The sequence below is a fragment of the Brugia malayi genome (genome assembly GCF_000002995.4).
Source record: "Brugia malayi strain FR3 genome assembly, contig: Bm_v4_ChrX_scaffold_001, whole genome shotgun sequence".
NCBI lineage: Eukaryota > Metazoa > Nematoda > Chromadorea > Rhabditida > Onchocercidae > Brugia > Brugia malayi.
Window position 1 is genome coordinate 4,889,010 of NW_025062479.1, and position 20,243 is coordinate 4,909,252.

General features: G+C 35.8%; 5 protein-coding genes across 6 annotated transcripts; 2 read left to right on the forward strand and 3 right to left on the reverse strand.

The window, feature by feature from the left end:
* Window positions 1-203: 203 nt before the first annotated feature.
* Window positions 204-5,528, forward strand: Bma-ntl-4 (Uncharacterized protein; the record flags this gene model as incomplete). Its single annotated transcript, XM_043073662.1, has 15 exons — window positions 204-233; window positions 602-670; window positions 861-1,063; window positions 1,120-1,228; window positions 1,318-1,419; window positions 1,553-1,654; window positions 1,913-2,085; window positions 2,290-2,418; window positions 2,614-2,692; window positions 2,933-3,048; window positions 3,487-3,577; window positions 3,946-4,180; window positions 4,402-4,489; window positions 4,639-5,150; window positions 5,308-5,528. 15 exons carry the CDS (start codon window positions 204-206, stop codon window positions 5,526-5,528), a joined length of 2,259 nt encoding a protein of 752 aa, XP_042929596.1.
* Window positions 5,529-7,356: 1,828 nt separating this feature from the next.
* Window positions 7,357-8,288, reverse strand: Bma-mrps-24 (Uncharacterized protein; the record flags this gene model as incomplete). Its single annotated transcript, XM_001899338.1, has 4 exons — window positions 7,357-7,551; window positions 7,658-7,732; window positions 7,912-8,043; window positions 8,172-8,288. 4 exons carry the CDS (start codon window positions 8,286-8,288, stop codon window positions 7,357-7,359), a joined length of 519 nt encoding a protein of 172 aa, XP_001899373.1.
* A 244-nt stretch (window positions 8,289-8,532) lies between these two features.
* On the forward strand, window positions 8,533-10,863 carry Bm2851 (Uncharacterized protein; the record flags this gene model as incomplete). 2 transcript variants are annotated; one of them, XM_043073663.1, is made up of 7 exons in its annotated part: window positions 8,533-8,630; window positions 8,802-8,880; window positions 9,091-9,263; window positions 9,524-9,643; window positions 10,050-10,178; window positions 10,486-10,675; window positions 10,765-10,863. In XM_043073663.1, 7 exons carry the CDS (start codon window positions 8,533-8,535, stop codon window positions 10,861-10,863), a joined length of 888 nt encoding a protein of 295 aa, XP_042929597.1. The 2 variants fall into 2 exon arrangements, with proteins under 2 accessions (XP_042929597.1, XP_042929598.1); XM_043073664.1 differs by lacking the exons at window positions 8,533-8,630; window positions 8,802-8,880; window positions 9,091-9,263; window positions 9,524-9,643 and having other exon boundaries at window positions 10,060-10,178.
* A 529-nt stretch (window positions 10,864-11,392) lies between these two features.
* Window positions 11,393-14,524, reverse strand: Bm2850 (Uncharacterized protein; the record flags this gene model as incomplete). Its single annotated transcript, XM_001899336.2, has 9 exons — window positions 11,393-11,553; window positions 11,697-11,881; window positions 12,025-12,263; window positions 12,632-12,709; window positions 12,785-12,915; window positions 13,005-13,173; window positions 13,514-13,654; window positions 14,102-14,311; window positions 14,402-14,524. The coding sequence occupies 9 exons, from the start codon at window positions 14,522-14,524 to the stop codon at window positions 11,393-11,395; spliced, it is 1,437 nt and encodes a 478-aa protein (XP_001899371.2).
* Window positions 14,525-17,175: 2,651 nt separating this feature from the next.
* Window positions 17,176-18,790, reverse strand: Bma-rab-28 (Uncharacterized protein; the record flags this gene model as incomplete). Its single annotated transcript, XM_043073665.1, has 5 exons — window positions 17,176-17,347; window positions 17,565-17,716; window positions 18,078-18,242; window positions 18,431-18,496; window positions 18,662-18,790. The coding sequence occupies 5 exons, from the start codon at window positions 18,788-18,790 to the stop codon at window positions 17,176-17,178; spliced, it is 684 nt and encodes a 227-aa protein (XP_042929599.1).
* Between the last annotated feature and the right edge of the window lie 1,453 nt (window positions 18,791-20,243).

The window sequence follows — 20,243 nt, forward strand, 5'->3', positions numbered from 1 at the left end:
TTCATTTGTTCAAAAAGAGAGAAGTTCTTGGAAACCTTTTTCTGGTGAAGGAATTGGGAGTCATTTTTGTGAGAAAACATCATAACGAGTCTTATCATAACGATCGTCACATAAAAACTGTGATGTTAGATATAGTTTTCATTGAGCACAGAACTTCTTTGTAGTTTTCCGAAGTGCGTTATTGCTGAAGAAGCGGGGAGACGATGTCCAGTGATGAACAGTCTGATAAAGAGGTATATGTCTTGTCGTTTCTATTTCTTGATCGTAGTAAAGTAATGGTGAGTTAAAATCTTGTCTTCTCACTATCGTATACCTCTCAGCGTGGTTTTTTTATACATAAATGATCATTTAGTCTTCTTTGGATAAGCCGACTAGGCTTTTTAATATTATTAATATTAATACATTATTAAAGTATTATTGATATTATTATTAATTGTTCGATGTCACCAGAGATATCGTGTTTATTCATTTGTACTTCATGAAGTATTTGTTGGTTGATATTCATTGTCGAGCTTACTCTAGGAAATACTGTGTCATTCTTACCTCATTCTTAAGGTTTAATGCGACTTGCTTGCAGTGGCTCTAACTGTAATCTTTTTAGTGCCCCTTGTGCATGGAAGCACTCGAAATCGATGATATCAATTTCTATCCTTGCAAATGTGAATATCAAGTAGGGATGAAGTTTTTTTATTTTTTGTTTTTGAAATGTGTTGAAGGTCTGCTCTAGTATGGTTAGTCTTCACCAGGTAGACGGGCTGACTATTTTAATATGCATATTTCTTTCATTTATCACCATATTTTGCCCATAATGGCACTACTATCGCGAGATACGCTGACGGAATAATCAGATTTATTTCCAGATATGTAGATTTTGTTGGCATCGATTGCGAACCGATGAGAATGGGTTATGTCCGGCATGTAGACAACCGTATCCAGAAGATCCTGTGAACTTCAAACCTCTGACGGCTTCAGATGTCCAGAAGATGAAAACAGAAAAGCGACAAAAACAACAGCTGCAGAAAATCAAGATATGCGAGTCTAGGAAACATCTATCCTCATACAGGTTTATTTTTTGTAGTGGAACTTCTCAAGAAATGAGACTTATGGAAAATATTTCAGGGTGCTACAAAAGAATCTCGTATATGTAGTAGGTTTGTCGGCTAGGGTTGCAGATCCAGAAACTTTAAAGAAGCCTGAGTATTTTGGAAAATATGGCCGCATACTGAAGGTAAATCTTGCTAATGTTGTCTTGTATCACTGAAAAGAAGATTATAGAAGTGCATTAGTGATTATATGTATGATACTCCGTTACTTTAGGTTGCTGTGGGTTCTTCAGCATCACTGAGTGGTCCACAGTCGGCATCATGCACAGCTTATGTAACTTACGCGAGATATGAAGACGCACTTAGAGCTATACAGGTTTGTATTTTGACACTAGCTTGTCAGATTATGTGAAGGTCAATTGCTTAAGTAAGGTCTTTTGAAGAAGTGATATCATAAGAGGATATGGATCTTTATGATTTATAGAATTTTTCACACAGTTTTGTTGTAGGCTGTTAATAATGCACAGTTAGATGGACGTATTGTGAAGGCATCACTTGGGACAACTAAATATTGTACAAATTTCCTTCGCAGTCAGCCCTGTTATAAACCGGTTTGCTTGTTTTGCGATGTAGTTATATAACTTAACTGGCTTGTCCTGACTTTTCCTAAGTTTTTTTCACTGATACTTCTCATGATATGGCGAATATACATAGGTTTATTCTATATGGATCTCATGAACGAGATTCACGTGCTTGCTTCTTGATTTCTTGTTTAATATTTTGGTATCAAAAGAATACAAAAGTAGAAAGTTTTATAAACTAAAAGTAGATGATTGATTGTAGCAGTGAGGATTTCTGCTTTATTATAGGAATGTATGTATCTGCACGACGTGGCAGATACTGAAGTCAGTTTTACCAAAGATGATATGCACCTTGGGCGACATGCGGAATATGAAAAACGATTGATTGAATCAACTCTCAGGGAGAAAAGTCAAGGTGAAAGGACGTCGTTTATGACTCATACGGGTGGAAAGACATCAAAGTAAGTGTTGTATGGTTGCAGCACATGCCTTCTGTTTGTTCATTCTAAAAAGCGATTGATGACAACGATTGGGACAAGATGCAGCGAATAAGACTGCGAAGTTTTAGTGAAATTTTGCTGTTTCCTGGTTGCTGGTTTAGATGATTTCATTTGTTTGTATTTCACATGTTGTCTTCCGAATTAATTGTTTTTATTTTGTTTTAGAAGTGAAAGCGCAGAGCGTGAACCGGATTTTCGCTCAATACCGATGGATAATACGCAGGACAAAGGGAAATTCTTTCAGAATAAATCATCATCGAGTGATATAAAGATAACTCTAAACAAAATGAATGGGTAGGTAAAGAACTTACCATTGCATTGAGGCAAGCTTTGCTAATAGTTGATAGCTTTAAAATGGTCATAAATTTGTGAATTTCTTGCTGTCGAAAAGTATTTTTGTAATGAATGATTAACTAATTCTGGAAAAATAAATTATGATCGCCAATCTTCAGTTATGATTTATAACTTTTTTTTTTCTCTTTTTTTCAGGGAGGTGCTAGGAAAGCAGTTGTCTTCTGTGACAAATAAATTGGTTAGTAAGAATAAAGGGGCAGATAAAGAAAACGAAGTTAGTCATATTTCGATATCTGATTCTTTTTAATGTTATTTACTTCTGTTGTTTTAATAACTCTCTTTCTATTTGTCTTATTTTCGGCGGAGATCCTACAGTGTTGATTTTTTCAGAGAAAAAAGTGGAAAAATGATAGAACAGGAATTAAAATTATTTGTCTCAGATTGTAAGCAGTCACTTTGATTTATTGCTTTTTTTTGCCAGTTTAACTTTGAATTTCTCAGGGCGGAGTTTTAGGCTCGATCTCAGTTTGAGAAAACTTCGGAAATAACAAATGACATACCATCGTCGGCGATGCTTGAACAGCCATTAGTGATTCCTGCAGGAAAAGTTAATGAGGGGATTGGTTCAAGGCAAGTTTCATGAAGCACGAATAACGTGTAATAGATATGACATTTGTTTTGTTTGTTGGGTGATGTTTGTATTTCAGATATATCAAATATAAGACAGGCAGAGGTTAAGAATAACTGACACTAGTTAGGCGGAACCAGTTTTCATATCTATATTTGTTGTTTTGTAATTTCAATTTTTTTTTTTTTTGGTTTAGTTGGAAAACTGGACATTAGAAATTTTAAAAGGGCTAGGTATCAAGATTGGTTAAAAAAGTAGCTGACTGGTGTTCCTAGAACGAATTTAGAAGGTCGTGTTTTCATGACATCATTTTTAGAATTATTAGGTTTTGATATAGTTTTTAACTCTTTTTCTGAAAAATGCTGTGGGATTAAACTTCTTCTGTTTTAAATCCTGAGTTGTAAAAATTAAGGGTTCAGTTTATTGTTAGGTGAATTTAGATCTCGGTTGTCAGAATGGATTTCATCTAGCCAAAGTGTTATGCCGCTTACGGCCACTACGTGCGCTTCAATAGAGAAAATGTTTTTAAATGTTAGTTGCTTTTCATATTTTTTAGCATTGTTGATTGTCAATTACATGACCTTTTAATAGATGGAACAGATTTGGTAATTACTGTCATCACGTGGCATAGTCTCACTTTTTAATTTTTCTGAGTGTAGTTGGTATTTCTGTGGAAGACAGTATTTGACACTACGGTAGCCGTGAGCTATGTGGAACGTGAGGCATTTCGTTTGTTGTACTGTTTCTCTTAATCACGCAGCCTTAATTTACGGGATAGCTTCATTAAATCTAGATTATTTGGAGTTTTTCTGATATTTTACTGTTCCTTACGAGAATTTTCCATTATTTTTTTTTTTTTCACATCATTTCAAATTACTAAAATTTTGATGCTTTTATAGACTAAGGAGAAAGTGGATGTGAACAATACGAAAGCGTTACCGAACAACCATAGTTCACAGTCGGTAAAGGACACTACACCATGTGATTGGCAACGGGCGCTAGGAATTTGTGGAAAAGTTGACAGCTTGACAACAAAGAATGCGACGACAGATTTCCCTACACCATTGTTTAGTTCGCAAACTAGAATGTTGCCGAAGAGTACACGTCTTAGTGTACATAGTGATGATGATTTAGGTTGCTTTTTCACTTTATTTCTAGGAAATCCTTTAGCTGTTCTTTGGGAATTCGTTTTATTAATACGGCTGTATTTGTAGCAATATTTTATAACTAGCGATATTAGAAAGTTAAGCATCAAATACATTTCGCCGTAATTTGGATAGACGAACTAAAAATCACTACTAAATGAGTTTAGTATCAGATTCGTTAAGATGCGATTTAAAATAAGGAGGTTTAAGGCTTTGATCCTATTTCGGAGTCCGCGAAAGGTCTAGCAGATTTGTTGGAGGAAGAAAAAACGATTTTGCCGCAGTGCTCAACACAGAAGTAACAATTGTTGTTTTTCCATATTCGTGTTTTCTCTATCTGCTTCGTAAATTTCGTATATAAATATCTTTGTTATTTTTTTAAATGGTCTGTGGTTTTTTTATGTTCCATCGTTATTAGTAGTTTGCGAATTTGAAAAATTTTTTTAGTGTTAGTGGAATGACGTCTGTATCGTCGTCACTGATGTCACTGGGTCTGCAATGTGGTTGGCCCTCGATGGGTATTTCGAATGGTGCTTCTCCAATGTCGATGAAAAATGCACTTGGAACAGATGTTGATTTAACAACGGCAACGAACAGTTACGTCAATGTCGATTTTTCACAGCCATTAAAACTTTCCTCACAGACCGCCCAGACATTCAACCAGCAGCTGACATCAGTATTTTACACTAATCAGTACTCGCCACATGCGTATTTCCCACCTTCAAAACCGCAGATGATTCGAGTGAATAATTTCGTAAATCCACCCACTAATTTGGCTTTCAATTCAGCACAACAACAGCGATGCCCCTCCTTCAGCAGTAATACACAGTATCAGTCAAACGTTTCTTTGACTACAACAAATCAGATTGATGGTGCTAAGCTTCACGAGTGGCAAGAAGGTTTTCGGGCGCTGCTACCGAATGTAAATGTTCGTTTCGTACCCGATCTTAATACTGCAGGTTTGTCACTTTTGCATTTGCAGAACCAGGTGCACTTTTTGAGTCGGTATTCATGTACAAGGAATTTCTTATTGTTAACATTGCATGTCTACGGGTTTACTTAATCGGAGGAGCGGTTATTTTTAAGCTTAAAATTAAGTAGGTAAAATTATTGCAGGTTACTCACCTAGTCGGACATCACCCATGGAAATGCAACACACTAGCAGTCAATTTCCTTCATCCATAAATTATGATCAAACAATGCCAATGTCAGCACAGCTTTTGAATTCAATGGCATCACCTGCTCCTCCACCGGTACCATCCATAAATTCCTACTCACATCCATCACAACAATGGATGATGCCACCGCCTGGTTTTTCATACGTTTCCAAGCGATGAAATAAAATGAATCTAGTTGTATTTTAGTTATCGCTTATGATTTGTATTTCTATGGAGAATTTTTTTTTTCTACTAGATTGCTTTTCTTTATGGTATCCCGTTTTTTTTGTGCTTCACCGAGGTCTTGAAAGCATAATGTATAGCAGCTACTAAATTTCAAAGTGCAATTTGAAACAGAGGTTCGACTGCTTTTGTCGATTGAAAGTGTTGTAGTGCATGGTCCTACATCTTTTTACCCTATCGGGGCTTTGTGTTAATTTTCTCATCATTAAAACTATGGTCGGCCACTCGTCTCTTGCCATCGTTTGGATGTTACTATTTGTATGGTATGTTGGTTCGTCATCGAAATTATTTATCTTTATTTTGCAGAGAACTTGTGATTTCCTGTACTGTGATAAAGTTTACTGTTGTGCAAAATATAAAAGAAATCAAATTTAGTGTGCTCAAGTGCTTGTATTATTTGTTCACCTCCTCAGATCAAGCATGTTTTATTCTTACCGGAAGTGTTGTAATGTATAACATTTTTTCTTCCAACCTGTCTCGCGTGGATGATGTAGCGAGCAGGCTACATTATCTCTGAATAGTTTGTGTTCCAAAAGTTTCTACCGTTAGTAAAATCTTCAGCATTCACTGCTGTTCTTTCTTTACATCCTAATCTTTGAATAGGTTATTTACTGCGAGAGTTGTGGGTGAATTTCGAAAAGGAACTGCAACTCTCGGCTGCGCTATTTTCGTTCCGTTCCCCGAGCTTTATTTTTAGTAAATATGTCATTTATGAAAATTGTGATTTGGGGATTCACCCGACTGCCAAGATTAAACAAGTTGCCAGTTGTTCCGTATTGCTTCGAAAGCGGAAACTTATTAGTGAAGGAGCAGTTTAGTAAGTGGCTAGAGTAGTATTTCTTGTGAATTAAGTTGGGGAATTTGGCATGCTGAGGTAAATAAGACCCAGAATCTTCATTCGAAGTTCTGAATGAAATTTTAGGATGTTTGACCGGTTTCCTTGAGTCCTTGTTAGTAATAGTATGCGGTTGACTTATTCAAATTGCCAGAACGACTTCAGTATCAGAAGTGAATAAAGGCAGCAGTAAGAGAAGTTTGGAGTTTTGTTGATTTACAGAGTATAAATCGTCGTTATAATGATCATGATACAGCAATAACTCTTATATAGAGTTGACATTCCTAAACTATACTAAGTTAATTAACTGTATAAAATTCCAAAAAAGAAATATAATTAACAGTCATTGTCGCGAAGCTCGAAATAATTTATAATAAAATTGTGCTACAAATATTTTTCACGCAAGTGGGTTACCGCGTAAATAATTTAGTACATGTTACAGTGTCGAATATGACGAATCATTTACCTAATTTTTCATTCTTTTTGATTACCATGCTCATCTTTAATGGTTAAATTATCGGAAACCAATACACATGCCAATGTTTTCGATCTCATAACCAGTCGTGTTTCAATCGTTAAGCTGTAATCAGATCTTTCTTTACAGTCTTTATCAGAATGTAAACCAGTTCTACTCTATATATTTATATAATTTATTTGGGAAGTCAGAAGAGGACTAGAGAGGGGCATTATTTCTCGATGTCAATCTTCACTTCTTATCCTATTATACTTGCTAATAAAAATTATCTCCAAATGTTTCAATGTTATTCTACACTACTGCCATCTATATTCAAGCGAATCCCTCCCGGACCAACAATTAAAGAAAATCCCATCAGTAATCGACTCTTAATTGACAAATCACAATTGCCCTATGACGTCTAGCCTTTCCTCCAAACCAGAGCTCTCTCAAAACAAAAACGAAATTCACAACAATCATATGTAATTATAAGCTAAGGCTTTTTCGTCAGCCACGAATTGGATCTCCAATTTAATCGGTTGTTTGAGTAAGATTGAGAGAAATTCTTCAGCGAATCCAAACATCCAATATATTTCACGGATATTCAATCTATTCCGGTAATGGAAAAACCCCGCTACACGAATACAGTTTCCTTGCCGTTTGATAACCAACTGAAAAAGTTATATAAATTTCTTAAATAGTAGCTATATGCTGACACAAGCTCATATGCTGAACTAATCAGAAATTTAAACTACACTTAAAAGTGACGAAACCGACCTCACTTCCATCAACGGTTATGTAGTCTGGGAAAAAACTACGTACGAAGCGACGAATGATCTCATCTTGTGCTATCTGAAACAACTTTAGTCTTGAATGCTATAGTTTTGAATATCGAAATGACTAAGTTAAAATCAAATAATCAGCAATTATCACGTCCTTTTGACTACTTTTTCCAATATAAATCAATTTCTCGCATCTGTAGAAAGGTATCTGTAGACCAACAGACATCTCATCATTAAAACACAGCATACCACGATAGGTTGACGCTGCCGAAACGTTTCCAAATTTTGTGAATGCCACGTTAACCATGATTTTTTAACTCCAATATGATGGGGTCGGTGAGCCATTTCATATGTAATCATCTGCTTTCGTCCACTTGTTGTCTGAAAGATAATTATCTTGATTATCACTAATACAAACATAACCAGTTAAGGATTTTCTGAATGGCAATATACTACTGTTCTTCTGTAACAACGGCACTGTCCCTGGCTTAATACAACAACAAAGATACCCTATATTTTCCAGCGGTATTCTTTTGAAGTGGATACGATGTCGACATGAACCTTTCAAGCTTAACAGTGCTCTCGACATTTCGAAGTGAACTCCTTGTCATGCAGATCAGAATCATATCGTTCCAAGTTCGTCTGCAACCTACAAACTTCAAACAAAACGAAATGATGAATGAACATACAAGCGCTACCAGATGTTAAATAGATACACTAACATGGTCATATGATCGTGGTGTCATTTACCAGCTCTCTTCTACATTGTATTCTGGTACTGATTGGTGATGGTTGATTTGCTTGCTGTTGGACAATGTCGCTTGGTTAACGGGGATGTTTGTCGTAAAGCCGAATGTTAGTGTCAACTGAATGAATATGAAGGAGGAAGATGAGCTAACTCGATTAAAACGGAATGCTTCGAAACTTCTTCAGCAAGCTCATGAAAAAACACACGCTCGGCAACGCCAGTATGTCTGGTTTATTTGTGAACTTCTTTCAAGTTGTTGAGAGGGCTGGTAGTATACTTACGGTAGATGGTGGTTAATTATACATTTTTATCAAGGATGAATGTAAAAAGAAAAAACAAGCCTTTTCCCGGCGTATATGTGAGTTTACTTTAGAGCTTTTTTTTTTTTCAGATCACCTACGAATGGAAGATGCCGATCAGCATGTGATCAGCTGGATGCACGCGTCAGAAGACGATTGAACTCTTTCACTGTATGCTAAAAGTTAATTTTTTATAAAATGACACGGATTATGATTCGAATGGTTCATGAGATTGAACTAAAACTTTGTCTTGTGCATTATAACATGATGTTTTTGTCCAAGACATGTTATGGTGTGTAACTCAACTCACTGTAGAGACGACGTAAGGCTTTCCATTCATAACGTAGTTAATTCCTGCGCTAAAACTAACCCCATTTTCAGGCAATGAGGTGGGCTGGGAAACCAAGGAAGTTGTCGCCTCTGCTGTTTGCATCACATGGATGGGTTTGTGTATCCCCAGAGATGGTGCGGTGTGAGGCCTGTGGTCAATATATGAGTGTTATGATACCCTCACTGTTGCATGCTGATGTTACTGTTTATCAAAAATCAGTCAGGTCCTTCTTTACATTTGCAAACTTTCTTTATACTCATAAAGGAAGTTAAGCTTCTGTAGATTTGTGTATTCGTCTTTCACAAAGCTTATCTCCTTGAACTATCCGTTTTATTCGTCTCTCGAATATATTCATGTTTATCTTATTATTTCCTCGAACAATTAAGACGTCGCGTTTTTATCAATAATGTTTGAAATTTGTTAAATCCAGTCACTATAAAATCACTAAAGCATATAAAAAATATGAAATTGAATATGTTTTAGAATGCTCGTTTCCATGATTACCATGAAACATTATGTTACATGTCCATATAGATATACTTCTTCCGGTACGGACGATGCCATACCACTTAACGCTCTTTGCAAAGACGTTGTTAATCACAGGTAATAACTGTTTTGTTGATGAATTCAAATGACTGTGATGAAAGGAAGAATGAAATTTTACACTCTAAGTTAAAAATCCCAGCGATATCTTTATGGTGTAAAAATTAGTATAACTGAAAGTACAGTTTCGTGCCGTTAATTTTTAACTAGACCATGAGAGGACTCCACTGATGGCTTATGAATGAACTTCTTTAATATTTCACATGCAAAATGTGGTCCCTTCATCACTACTATTTGACACCCTTTGACTTATGGAATCAAGATTTTTTCCTTGTTGCTGACGGGCATTCAGAAACTCAACACGAAGGTGATGGAACGAGTGGTCTTGGGAGTATATTACTTTACAACCACATAAATTTATACTATCAACATTAATTATATAACTAGCACGAACCGTTCATTCCAGGTGTGAGATCATGAAGAAGCTTAATCTTGAGCAAATTAAAGTGGATGTCCCCGAAATCCCATCAACTGTGGTTCTTGAAACCACTGTACAAAAATGCAAAGCACTGATTTGCTTTGGCTGGCAAAAAAGGTTCGTTTTTCTCTTTGTTAAAAGTGTAATAACTTGATCGTTTGGTGGTAACGCAAGCACGTAAAAAAAAATCACATTTATCAATATTTTTAAAAAAGATTTGTGGTACTAGTTTTAAAAGTTTTGTACAATCCAGAGATCAATTATCTGGTCATCTAAACATATGTTTCAGCGTGTTTAAACACAACCGTTGCCATTTCCAAGTTGTTGGAAGTTTTGGCCTGCTTTCGGGACAGTAAAAGTCTAAATTATATTTGAAATGTTTCGAGTTCCAAGAAGAAATCACTGCATTTCATCTCTATTGCAGCAAGTATTTGGACGATACTGTAGTTTGTAAATTCTGTAATAGGACAGTGGGATTATGGCTTTTAAGAGGACACTCTTTTGACGTTGAGAAACAGCATCATAACTGGTGTATTTTTGCATCAGATACAAGCCGACACACAGATGGATGGCAGTGCCGTCATTTTGTACTCCAATGCATCAACAGCTCAAAGGCGAGTCAACTGTCAAATCTCCATAATATATTTCAAAATATCTTCTGCAGGTCATCCAGAAACCACCATTTAGAACAAAAAAATTTTAGGACCTCCCTATCACGAACTGGGCCGCCAAAGCAGAAGTTTGGAAATCAGCTCTTATGCCGAAAAATATATCGTCTCTCATAAGAGAAAGAAGTGCATAAGCTTCTTTGCGACAAGGAAGCTCATCAATTCCATGAAGAAATTCTATTTCCCAATCTTTTTATACTCTTGTTTTCTTTAAATTAATTCGCTAAAAATTGTTATTTCTATATTTTAATGCATTAATCAAAGTGGTCTTTTGTTCACCAGTAACTGGTTAATGGTATTACATGTACAAGTAAAAACACAAACCACATGTAATTTGGTAAGCTGTCTAATGAGTCGACCCTGCAGAGTCATACAGTTATAGTGCACATGGAATTATTTACAAATAGTTTCTAGCTCTGAAAACAAAACCTGAAGGCTTAAGCACACAAAACATGTTCAAAAATATTTTACATCTGAGAATAGGCACCACTCGCTGAAGTTGAAATAGCAGAACGTGTCTATATTTACAATATGTAAAGGATTGTAAGGCTAACTTTTGCAAATATAACATGAATATGTGGTCCTATCTCAGAATTATGAAAATGCATGCTTTGCCTTCGGGAATAAATGCTCTTCAACTTTCAGAGAGTTTCCAGGATTAATTTATGTGCCGTTCCTGCCGTTTCGCGTTGTTACACCGAGAGCTTTGAAAATTGTACTACGTCTGGCACTTACAGGAGGTTTCGATGGAACAGGTTTACGTGTTTGTGATCCAACAATAACCCCGTTTTTGCCATTTCGTGGCAAAGAGGCGCTTCGCTTACCTGAAATCCGGCGTTTATATGTCGTGCAAGTAACAACTCCTTGGAAACGAGATTCTTGACATCACGGAAATTCAAATCCATTCATAATTTTGTGTAGAAAGTGCTGTTTCACTCGATTTATAACTAAGATTGAACTTACGCACCTGTGTTCATCGATTCGATCACTACACCCAAATGCTCAATTTCAGGTTCAGCCGAGTATGTATTTTTCACTTTTTCGGACGAATCTGATAAGTTTGACATTCCTTCGCGATCATGCAGTGATGAATGATTATCATTGCCGCGCAGTGTTATCGGATGTAAAGTTGTCGTAGAATGTTGTCCTTTCCTTAAAACGAATAATGAATATTAACTATGGAGAGATTTGAGATTTGCGACAAAAATAAAAGAATATGAAACTAAAAGGAGTTCTCTTTAATCTATTTTGCCAACATATTTAAGGAGATAAAGTGTATTCGGAAAAAAGCTAACTTTGCCGAAGAAAGTGGAACAATTGATGAGGCTAATAGAGAACATGGAAGAGGAACACGACTCTGAAAAATCCGGTTACTTGCTGGAAAAGTCGAAGAAGTGGTAAGTCGGGGTCGTACTGGGTGCCTCAAATCGCTGACTGCTGGCAGTGAGTCTGATGCTGGGTTTTTGGACGGTGGCAGAACATTTGAAACACTTTTATTTGCTACAACCACAGAGCCGTCATCGGAAAATCGTAACTGAAGAAAGATAAGTAGCAGACTTCTATGAAGGCAGTTTTCCTGGCATTTGATCGAAGGATATAGTCTGAGGCCAAGGCCTCAATTCGCATCCCAGACTCTCACTATGTGGGTCTCGAGACAGTGAGATCTCTTCCTTGTTCAGATAAGATAATATAGGTTTTAATATAGGAGTGAAGGTTGTACTAATTATAAATTATGTCCCAATACCAATAAAAGTAATCACTGTGGAACAAAATCGATTTAAATTTGCCATTTCACAAGACAAATATTAAAATTTTAGGAAAGAAAATGTATTTTGAAGCTGAAATCTAGTACGAAATTGTCTTAAATTTATAATTTTGTCAGAAACTGTAATAAATGCTCACGTTATTTGCATAAGTTCGCGTGTTAGCAAGTATATTGGTACGCATGAAGGACAAATCCTCCTCTTGATTTCTTACAACCTGAAAACCTACCAAATGTGAATCGGATAAATTCTTAATCCATCACCGGGAATTACTTAGAAAGTATAAGGTGACCTCTTTGAGAGACTGCACTTCGGAAAGAGCTGTATCCAATGCTGTACGCAGTTGGTCCCTTTCTGAGCGTAGGGCAGTTACTTCCTTTCGCATCTCTGCAAGCAATGCTGTTTCTTGAGCATAGGACGAACCTGCAAACATATGCGATACTAGGGATACAAAGAAATAAAGTCTCATTTCGTGAATTTATATTATTATTATTATTAGAAAACACAATTACCACGGCCATTTTGAACTTTCAACTCATGCACTTCAAACAACATTTGCTTTCTTTCATTTACCAAGAACAACACCATCGACTTGTGACGTTCCTGTTCATCCCTCAATTTTCTCTCCAATTTTTCCACTTCCTTATGAGCTTTCTCACCTTCTTTTTGCTCATATTCCAGCTTAAAAAAACTTCTGGTACTTATTACATCAAACGAAGCACGATTAAATTTAGATTTTGTCAAACGGGATATACTTAGAAAACATAAGGTTGTCTATATATCTAATCTAATTACTTCAATCCAGAAAGGAACACACAAGAAACTCTGAAATTGTTCAGCATATAGCTGCCTGGAAGCATGACCTATGTAACAGGCACTTGAAATTACTGTATATTAAAATAATTTCATTTTTACTTTTCTTGACTTACTCGGCAAGAAAAAACATAATTAGGAAGGAAAAAATAAAGAACTGGTCTCATTCGAACAAAGAAGAGAATACTTCTGCACTTGTAAAACGCACCTGCTGACGAAGACGAGTTCGTTCATTTTCAAGAAGAACACAAAGATCATCGCCCTGTGCTGCATCTGCTGCGGAACGCTGCTTTTCCTCATCTAACTCTCGCAGAATACGTGCATGCCGCCTCTCTGTAGCTGCTAAAATCTAAAACAACGATGCTTTAATGCTTGGAAAAATACCATTAAAAGACAACAAAAAAATTAGAGACATAAGTTATACTGATATTATCACTGTTCTTGATTCACTAACTTTCCATTCTGTATGAATCCTTTTTCTACGCTTCTGTAAAATTTGATTCCAAAGTTTAACTCCTTCAAATCCAATAGCAATTGGGTGAGTTTTTGGTAGACTAAGCTGAGCTTTCCTTGTGACTTGTGTTATCATTATCATAAAGAGAAGGACTACCTACCACAACTGTTAGAAATACTGTTTATCAGTAGAGAAAGTTGCATTGATATATTTCTAACTGTTTTGTCCTAATTCTTTTTACAAAAACAGGTTTCCCCGTAAAAAAGAAACTTTATTAAATGAACATTAATAACAGTAGTACATTTACTGAATGACATTGCCATTTTTAACTTTAAAACTGACCTGTTTCGAGTGATTATGACAGCGCCGTTGCACAGTAATTAAGCGTTCCAGCTGCATTAGCTGGGTTTCATACATATGTCCAATTGCAGATTCATCAACTTCATTTCCCTCAACCACAAAACCGGAATCACGCTGCAAGGCTTTGATTGGATCATTGCCGGCAAGTTGTCCATATTTGGCTTCATGTAACAATTGCTTCGCTTTTTCTGACTGAAGTTTTTAAAACTAGTGGTATTCTAGCACCAACAAATATTCAAAGGATCAATAATTATGGAAATCAAGTAATGAAAGAAATTTCACCTTCAAAGTAGCTATTACAATATCACGGGCCTGGATTTCACCTTCGCAATAGGCTAAAAGCCTTAAGAGTTCTTCAGTCGAAAAGTTTTTTTGAGTAGACTGTACTATTAACTCGTCATCCATGAATCCAGTTCATCAAAACTCATCAGTGATTCTTATATCAACGAACAGAATCCTGTAATCTATGACAAACAAGCATAAAAACTTTTTGTAGAATTACGCTATCACTACGAATGCGTTAAATTATCTACCCGGTTTCCTTGCGCAAGTCTCATAAATTATCCTAAAATGCTGAAACTCATCAGTACACCTGAATGGAAGCAGTAGCTTTCCTCGAGAAAAACCACTGAATAAATCCATTACCCAGCAGCAACAACTGAAAAGGACGTTTTCACGACATCCTTTTTCTTACTCATAACATACCTCATGGAATTTATCACAGGGTATGTTGTGAGCAAGAGCAAAAATTACTATACAAAACTGTACGAGAAAGAATTTGAAAAATCATTTTACGCGTACAGGAAATTGAGCAGAAGTAAAATCCGGAACGCAGGAATGGAAAAACCGAATATACAAGCAACTTACGAGCAGATGAATTCACAAACCGATAAATAAAAATTTTTTAAAAACAAACTTAAAAAATGACATCAATGTATTTCAATTTTCCTAAACTAAATTTTTGTCCGAAAAACAACTCTTGTCAATACAGAAAGCACAAAGATAAGTGAAAAGTAAGCAGAAGGTAAATTAGAAATAAATAAAGAAGAATTAATTTTCTTGAGTTGGTTTATTACCAATGGAATGTATTGTACCTTCCACTCATTACAGTCTAATCAAAAGTTGTAAGATATAACCAAAATCTCTAACTGGTGCCTTCAGAGTAAACGTTCTATTTTTTCATTTTATTCCTCACTCTGCTAATTGCGAAGTATAACGTCACAGTTCCAGAACTGGATCTGAAGATTAATGGAATAATGAAGAAACAAGGCAACTTATCATACAAAACTAGCTTATCGGTAGGAAAACATTACATATTCAAAGTAAAACTAAACTGTTACCTGACTCCAGCAAGCAATCACTTATCACAAGGAAGAATTTCTTATCCATTGTTTAAATATCTTGAATGAATACAAATTAAGAACACACATTTCTTACATTTCTAAAGCACAGACCAAATAAAAAAAAAAAAAAAAAAAAAAAAGAGACGAGGTGTTTTTAAACTTAACACATGAAACAATTTTGAAACAAAATATTATAAGATGTAAAACGAAAGAGTATCAGTTTTGACAATATATGGTATCCGGTCATTCCAGTTTCTCTAAAACGCTTCTCCCTAGCAGCTTTTTATATTAAGTCTTAACAATACCCATCATGCCAAAGCAAAACTTTATGGAAAATATGCTCCAGCCTGCTCGCAACTTTCATACGACCAATTGCGCTTTAAATTACCGTTGAAGTTATTCTCACTAAATGCGATGTGTACTGTTTAATGATATTTTAAAATATAGTACTTTATCTTTTACTTATTTCCATAATAAGATTACTGTCTAATAAGTTAGTGGGATTCATGCTCAGTAAACCATAGAAAGCATTCTCCATTCACCTCCTTTATTTCTATCCATTCTATTTCCTCAAGCACTTTCTGCAAAGCTCCAAATACTTTTATTTAACCGAAGTCGATCAACATCATTAGATTCGCAATAAAAGATGTCTCCTAACTTTTGTGTGTGATTAACAAAAATACCATACACAGTAAAAATAACACAATGCTGAAGAATGCGTAATCTAGAAAATTCAAAAATAAGACAAGATAATAACGACCACTGAATCAATCCACAACCGCTAATAAAAATTGTTGTTAACATTAAAGGATCAAACTTGATTTTAAATAACAAGACCTAAGAGTAGAACAATGAAGATAAACTTCATCGGGAAAGTTGATACCTGGCAGTTTTAACTCACAAAACATATACCGCTTGCATTCAACTTTTCTTACTTATTTGCTTGCTATCAGCGATTTTTCATATCAAATTTATTCAAATAAACAAATAAAAATCCAATTTCTGGAAATTTGATAGGTGATCCATGAGAGTCGCAACTTTTTAACCAACTATTCGCCATGATAGTTGACATCACCCCTCAAGGCTTTAGTCTTGTCACAAAAACATTACCTACGTAGATCCCACTGTAACTCACCGTACCCGACAACTGAACTCATCACGTCCAAGACTTCAAAGTAGAACTCTGTGCACCTTACTTCCGAAACAGCAATCCCGGAAATCACCTAAATCAGGGTTTTGTGTTCAGTTCGTGTGCATAATGAAATTGGTCGGTCCGGTGGTGTGCGTTAGTGATTGAGTCGTGTTTAGTATCTGGGAAATGTGGTAATGAACGATGTCCTATTCTCTCCTTCTGGTCTTCTCTATACTTCACTTAAACCCTGAGTTGAATAGTTAGAATCAAGCACACTGTCACATCTGTTAATGGAGAAAAATGGACTGTATAAAAAAGTGGATTGCAGTTTCCTCCAACTTCTTTTTTTCTCCAAAAGTTTGAGCTATCGAGATAACATAGTAGATTCAGTCGTTGACAGTGACACACGTACAACAGCACAAAACTGGATCACATTTCTTGAGTATAGGTGGTAGTCCTGAGAGTACTATACCGAAGTCCTGGTGTGCTGGCAAAAAAAAGAAAGTTTATGTGAATATCTATAGCAAAAAAATAACTGTATAATGGCTGTGTACAGAGTAAACATAGGAACAGTACAGGAGTTACATCACTGAGCAAACAGTTGTATTGCGAGATTGATCAGCTCGCAGTTGTTGCTGTGCTGGTTGTGATTCGTCTTCCGTTCGTGTTGTAACGGAAGCTTTCACAACAATGATATCTCCTTCTGTATCGCTTTGCTCTAACGGGATTCCGAGGATTTCAGCAGCTGTTTTCCTATAAATTTACGCTTTCTTGATGATTGAACTATTACACAGGTCTTTTTCTTGGTTAAAGAAACATGCGTAATGAATGCTTTAAAGAATTTTCCATATGCTAAATATTTAGTACGCATAATAAAAAAAGAAAATGAAGATCTACTTCGACTAAGGAACAACATCTGAATTGTAACTTGCTTGATCAAGACCAAGTAAAGTAAAATTCTAAAACTTACCTAAACATAAGCGTAACACTGTCACCAGTTTTTGCCGACACGTAATAACTGGACATTCCATACTGTAATGCGAATTTGGTGTGCCTTTCAATGCGAATAACTCGACGATGTTCCAAATCTGTTTTATTACCAACAAGCATTAGTACCACTGGCTGAAATATTTTAGAAACTTGAGCCACAAGCTTTTTTAGAGACTTATAAGAAACTGAATTTGAAGTTGATGACGGATAAAGCGAAAAGTTCGAGAAACTGTTAGAGTGAAATATAGTGTTTGATGCGTATATTTAAGTTGTTAATTGTCTCATAAAGGAATGCGAAGTTAATGGAATATATTTCATTTTATATGATTTCCATTTCAGAATCTGTGCAAAAATGATGTTATTTTAAACCGATTTGTGAGTTCGAAGTTAAGGAAGTATGAGCATCTGATTTTCTCAGCTTCTGAGGAAACAAAAATCAGTATCTATGTAATTTGCATGATGTAAATTTGAGAGCTTTCTTTATATCGCTTACTCTTTCCTGAGTTTTGGTAACTTGCTTGATGATATTTATCCAGTCTTCAAGATTTTCAAAACTTGAGCTGTTGGTAACATCGTAAACAACAACAGCGCCATGTGCACCGTTGATGTATTTTTCAAGCATCGGACTTGCGATACTCTGTCCTCCAATGTCCCAAATCTACAAACTATGATGGTAGCATAATACCCAAATAAAAAACTGAGTTTTCGAAATAAAGATTTCATATGGAACAGTTTTATTTATATCATTTTATCGATATTAAAGGTTCAGTAGCAGCTACTTCTATAGATGGAGCTTGGAACTTTATACATTAAATAAAACATGTGAGATACAATAAATTAACTTGCCTGCAATAGAACAGAAACATTGCCGGGCAAAGTTAATCGCCTGGTAAAGAAATCCAGGCCAATAGTCTGCAAACATGATTGCTGGATTCATTACACAGCAAAAAAGAGCTTTCCGAAGTCAACAAATGAAGATCAACTGAACATTACTTATATTACGTAAGTTACAAGACCGTTTCCTCGAGAATTTACAGACATTTGGCTAATGTTAAGAAACATGGAGAAGTTCAAAACCTGCTGATACTGTCGTCCGAAATTATCCTGAGCAAATCGTACACAGAGTGACGTTTTACCACTAGCACCATCACCACATACCACTATTTTGATAATTTTTTGAACCGGAGCTTCTTCATCCCAGTCCATCTTGGTTTATGTTTTGCCTTACCAGTAGTAATAAATTTTCATTTTTATATCTCCCAGTATTTGATTTAACGGAAGAGAACCCGATATAACAAGAACATAAAATACTTGAACCATGAATTCAAAAGTTTTTAATGCTAGTGTGCTCAATGAGATTTTAGACCTTTGGGTAATCTATGTCTAATATGCTTAATCGTTCTTGAATGGCGCCACTGCCAAAGCAAAAAGTAGAATAAGCAGAAACGGACGATATCTCGAATATAAAAAGTTTGAGAGAATTCTATGATCGAAGAGTCTTGCTAGAATCTGAAATTAAAAAATTTATAATTAATCGTTTACATGCGCTGCATCCATGGTAACGGAATGTGTAACGCCTGCATGCCCGCTTCCTTGCCAGTTAGAAATTTTCTCACACGGTTCCATGCTTTTTCTACTCACAATATTATGTCGCATACGGTGCGGCAGCGACTACCTCCAACAAGAAAGAATTCGACATTTACAGAACTTTTTAAATGGCATACGCCCTGGACATCGGTAGAGTGGTGATTACCTACCCATTTTTGTCCACAACTATTTCGCCATTAATTGACAAATCAAAAAATATGTAGATTACCATGCAAATGTGGTAAATACCCGAAAGCAGTAGTCTACCTCTACCAAATAGCATTTCCTTTTATAATTATGAGTGACACGAAAAGGCACCTCGTCCATATTCTGTATACGGTTGTTAAAGATTCTCCCGTTTACATGAATACTTCATACACTTTTTGCTTAGTTTTGTTTATGAATTCTGTATTCGAAATAAGAGACAACTTTAACAGGAAACTGTTAGGAGAGCTTGAGGCAAATTTCGATGATTCCAGTTTCTATCCTACCTGGTAGTATTGCATTTCTCCTTATTTGTGTTCTTATCTCCAGGAATGTACAGTCTCTCGTAGACCAACTCTCAGCCAAATCTAAAGTAACATTTCCTCAATGAGCATTTGAATACATGCGACCTTTATCCTTATAAATTATCGGTTTTTGGCAAGTCATCTACATATATCGTTTAAATTTATCTTCCAAACTTATGTCGCCTAAAATAATTTGCCGCATGCTGGCAAGAGATACAATTCTCAACTTATGTAAACATCTGAAGTGTACGGAATATATCTCAAGACTGCTTCGAATCGATTTTCTTTTAATGTATAGGGGCGTGAAAATGTGCCAATAAGCAGTATTTTTCAAAAAAAGTGGCAAATAACGAAAACATTAGTTTCAATTAACTATACAGAACATGAAAACCAAGTTAGATACAAGGAAAAACGGTGAAGATCAGAGAGCACAATCACAATAAAAAAGACCCGATAGTAAACTGTAGAATTCAACAGAACTCGTCTTCAATGGTTCGTTTACATGGCATTTTATACATACAGCGCCAACTCAGGTTTCTTCTATCACAATGAGCATCTTCTGG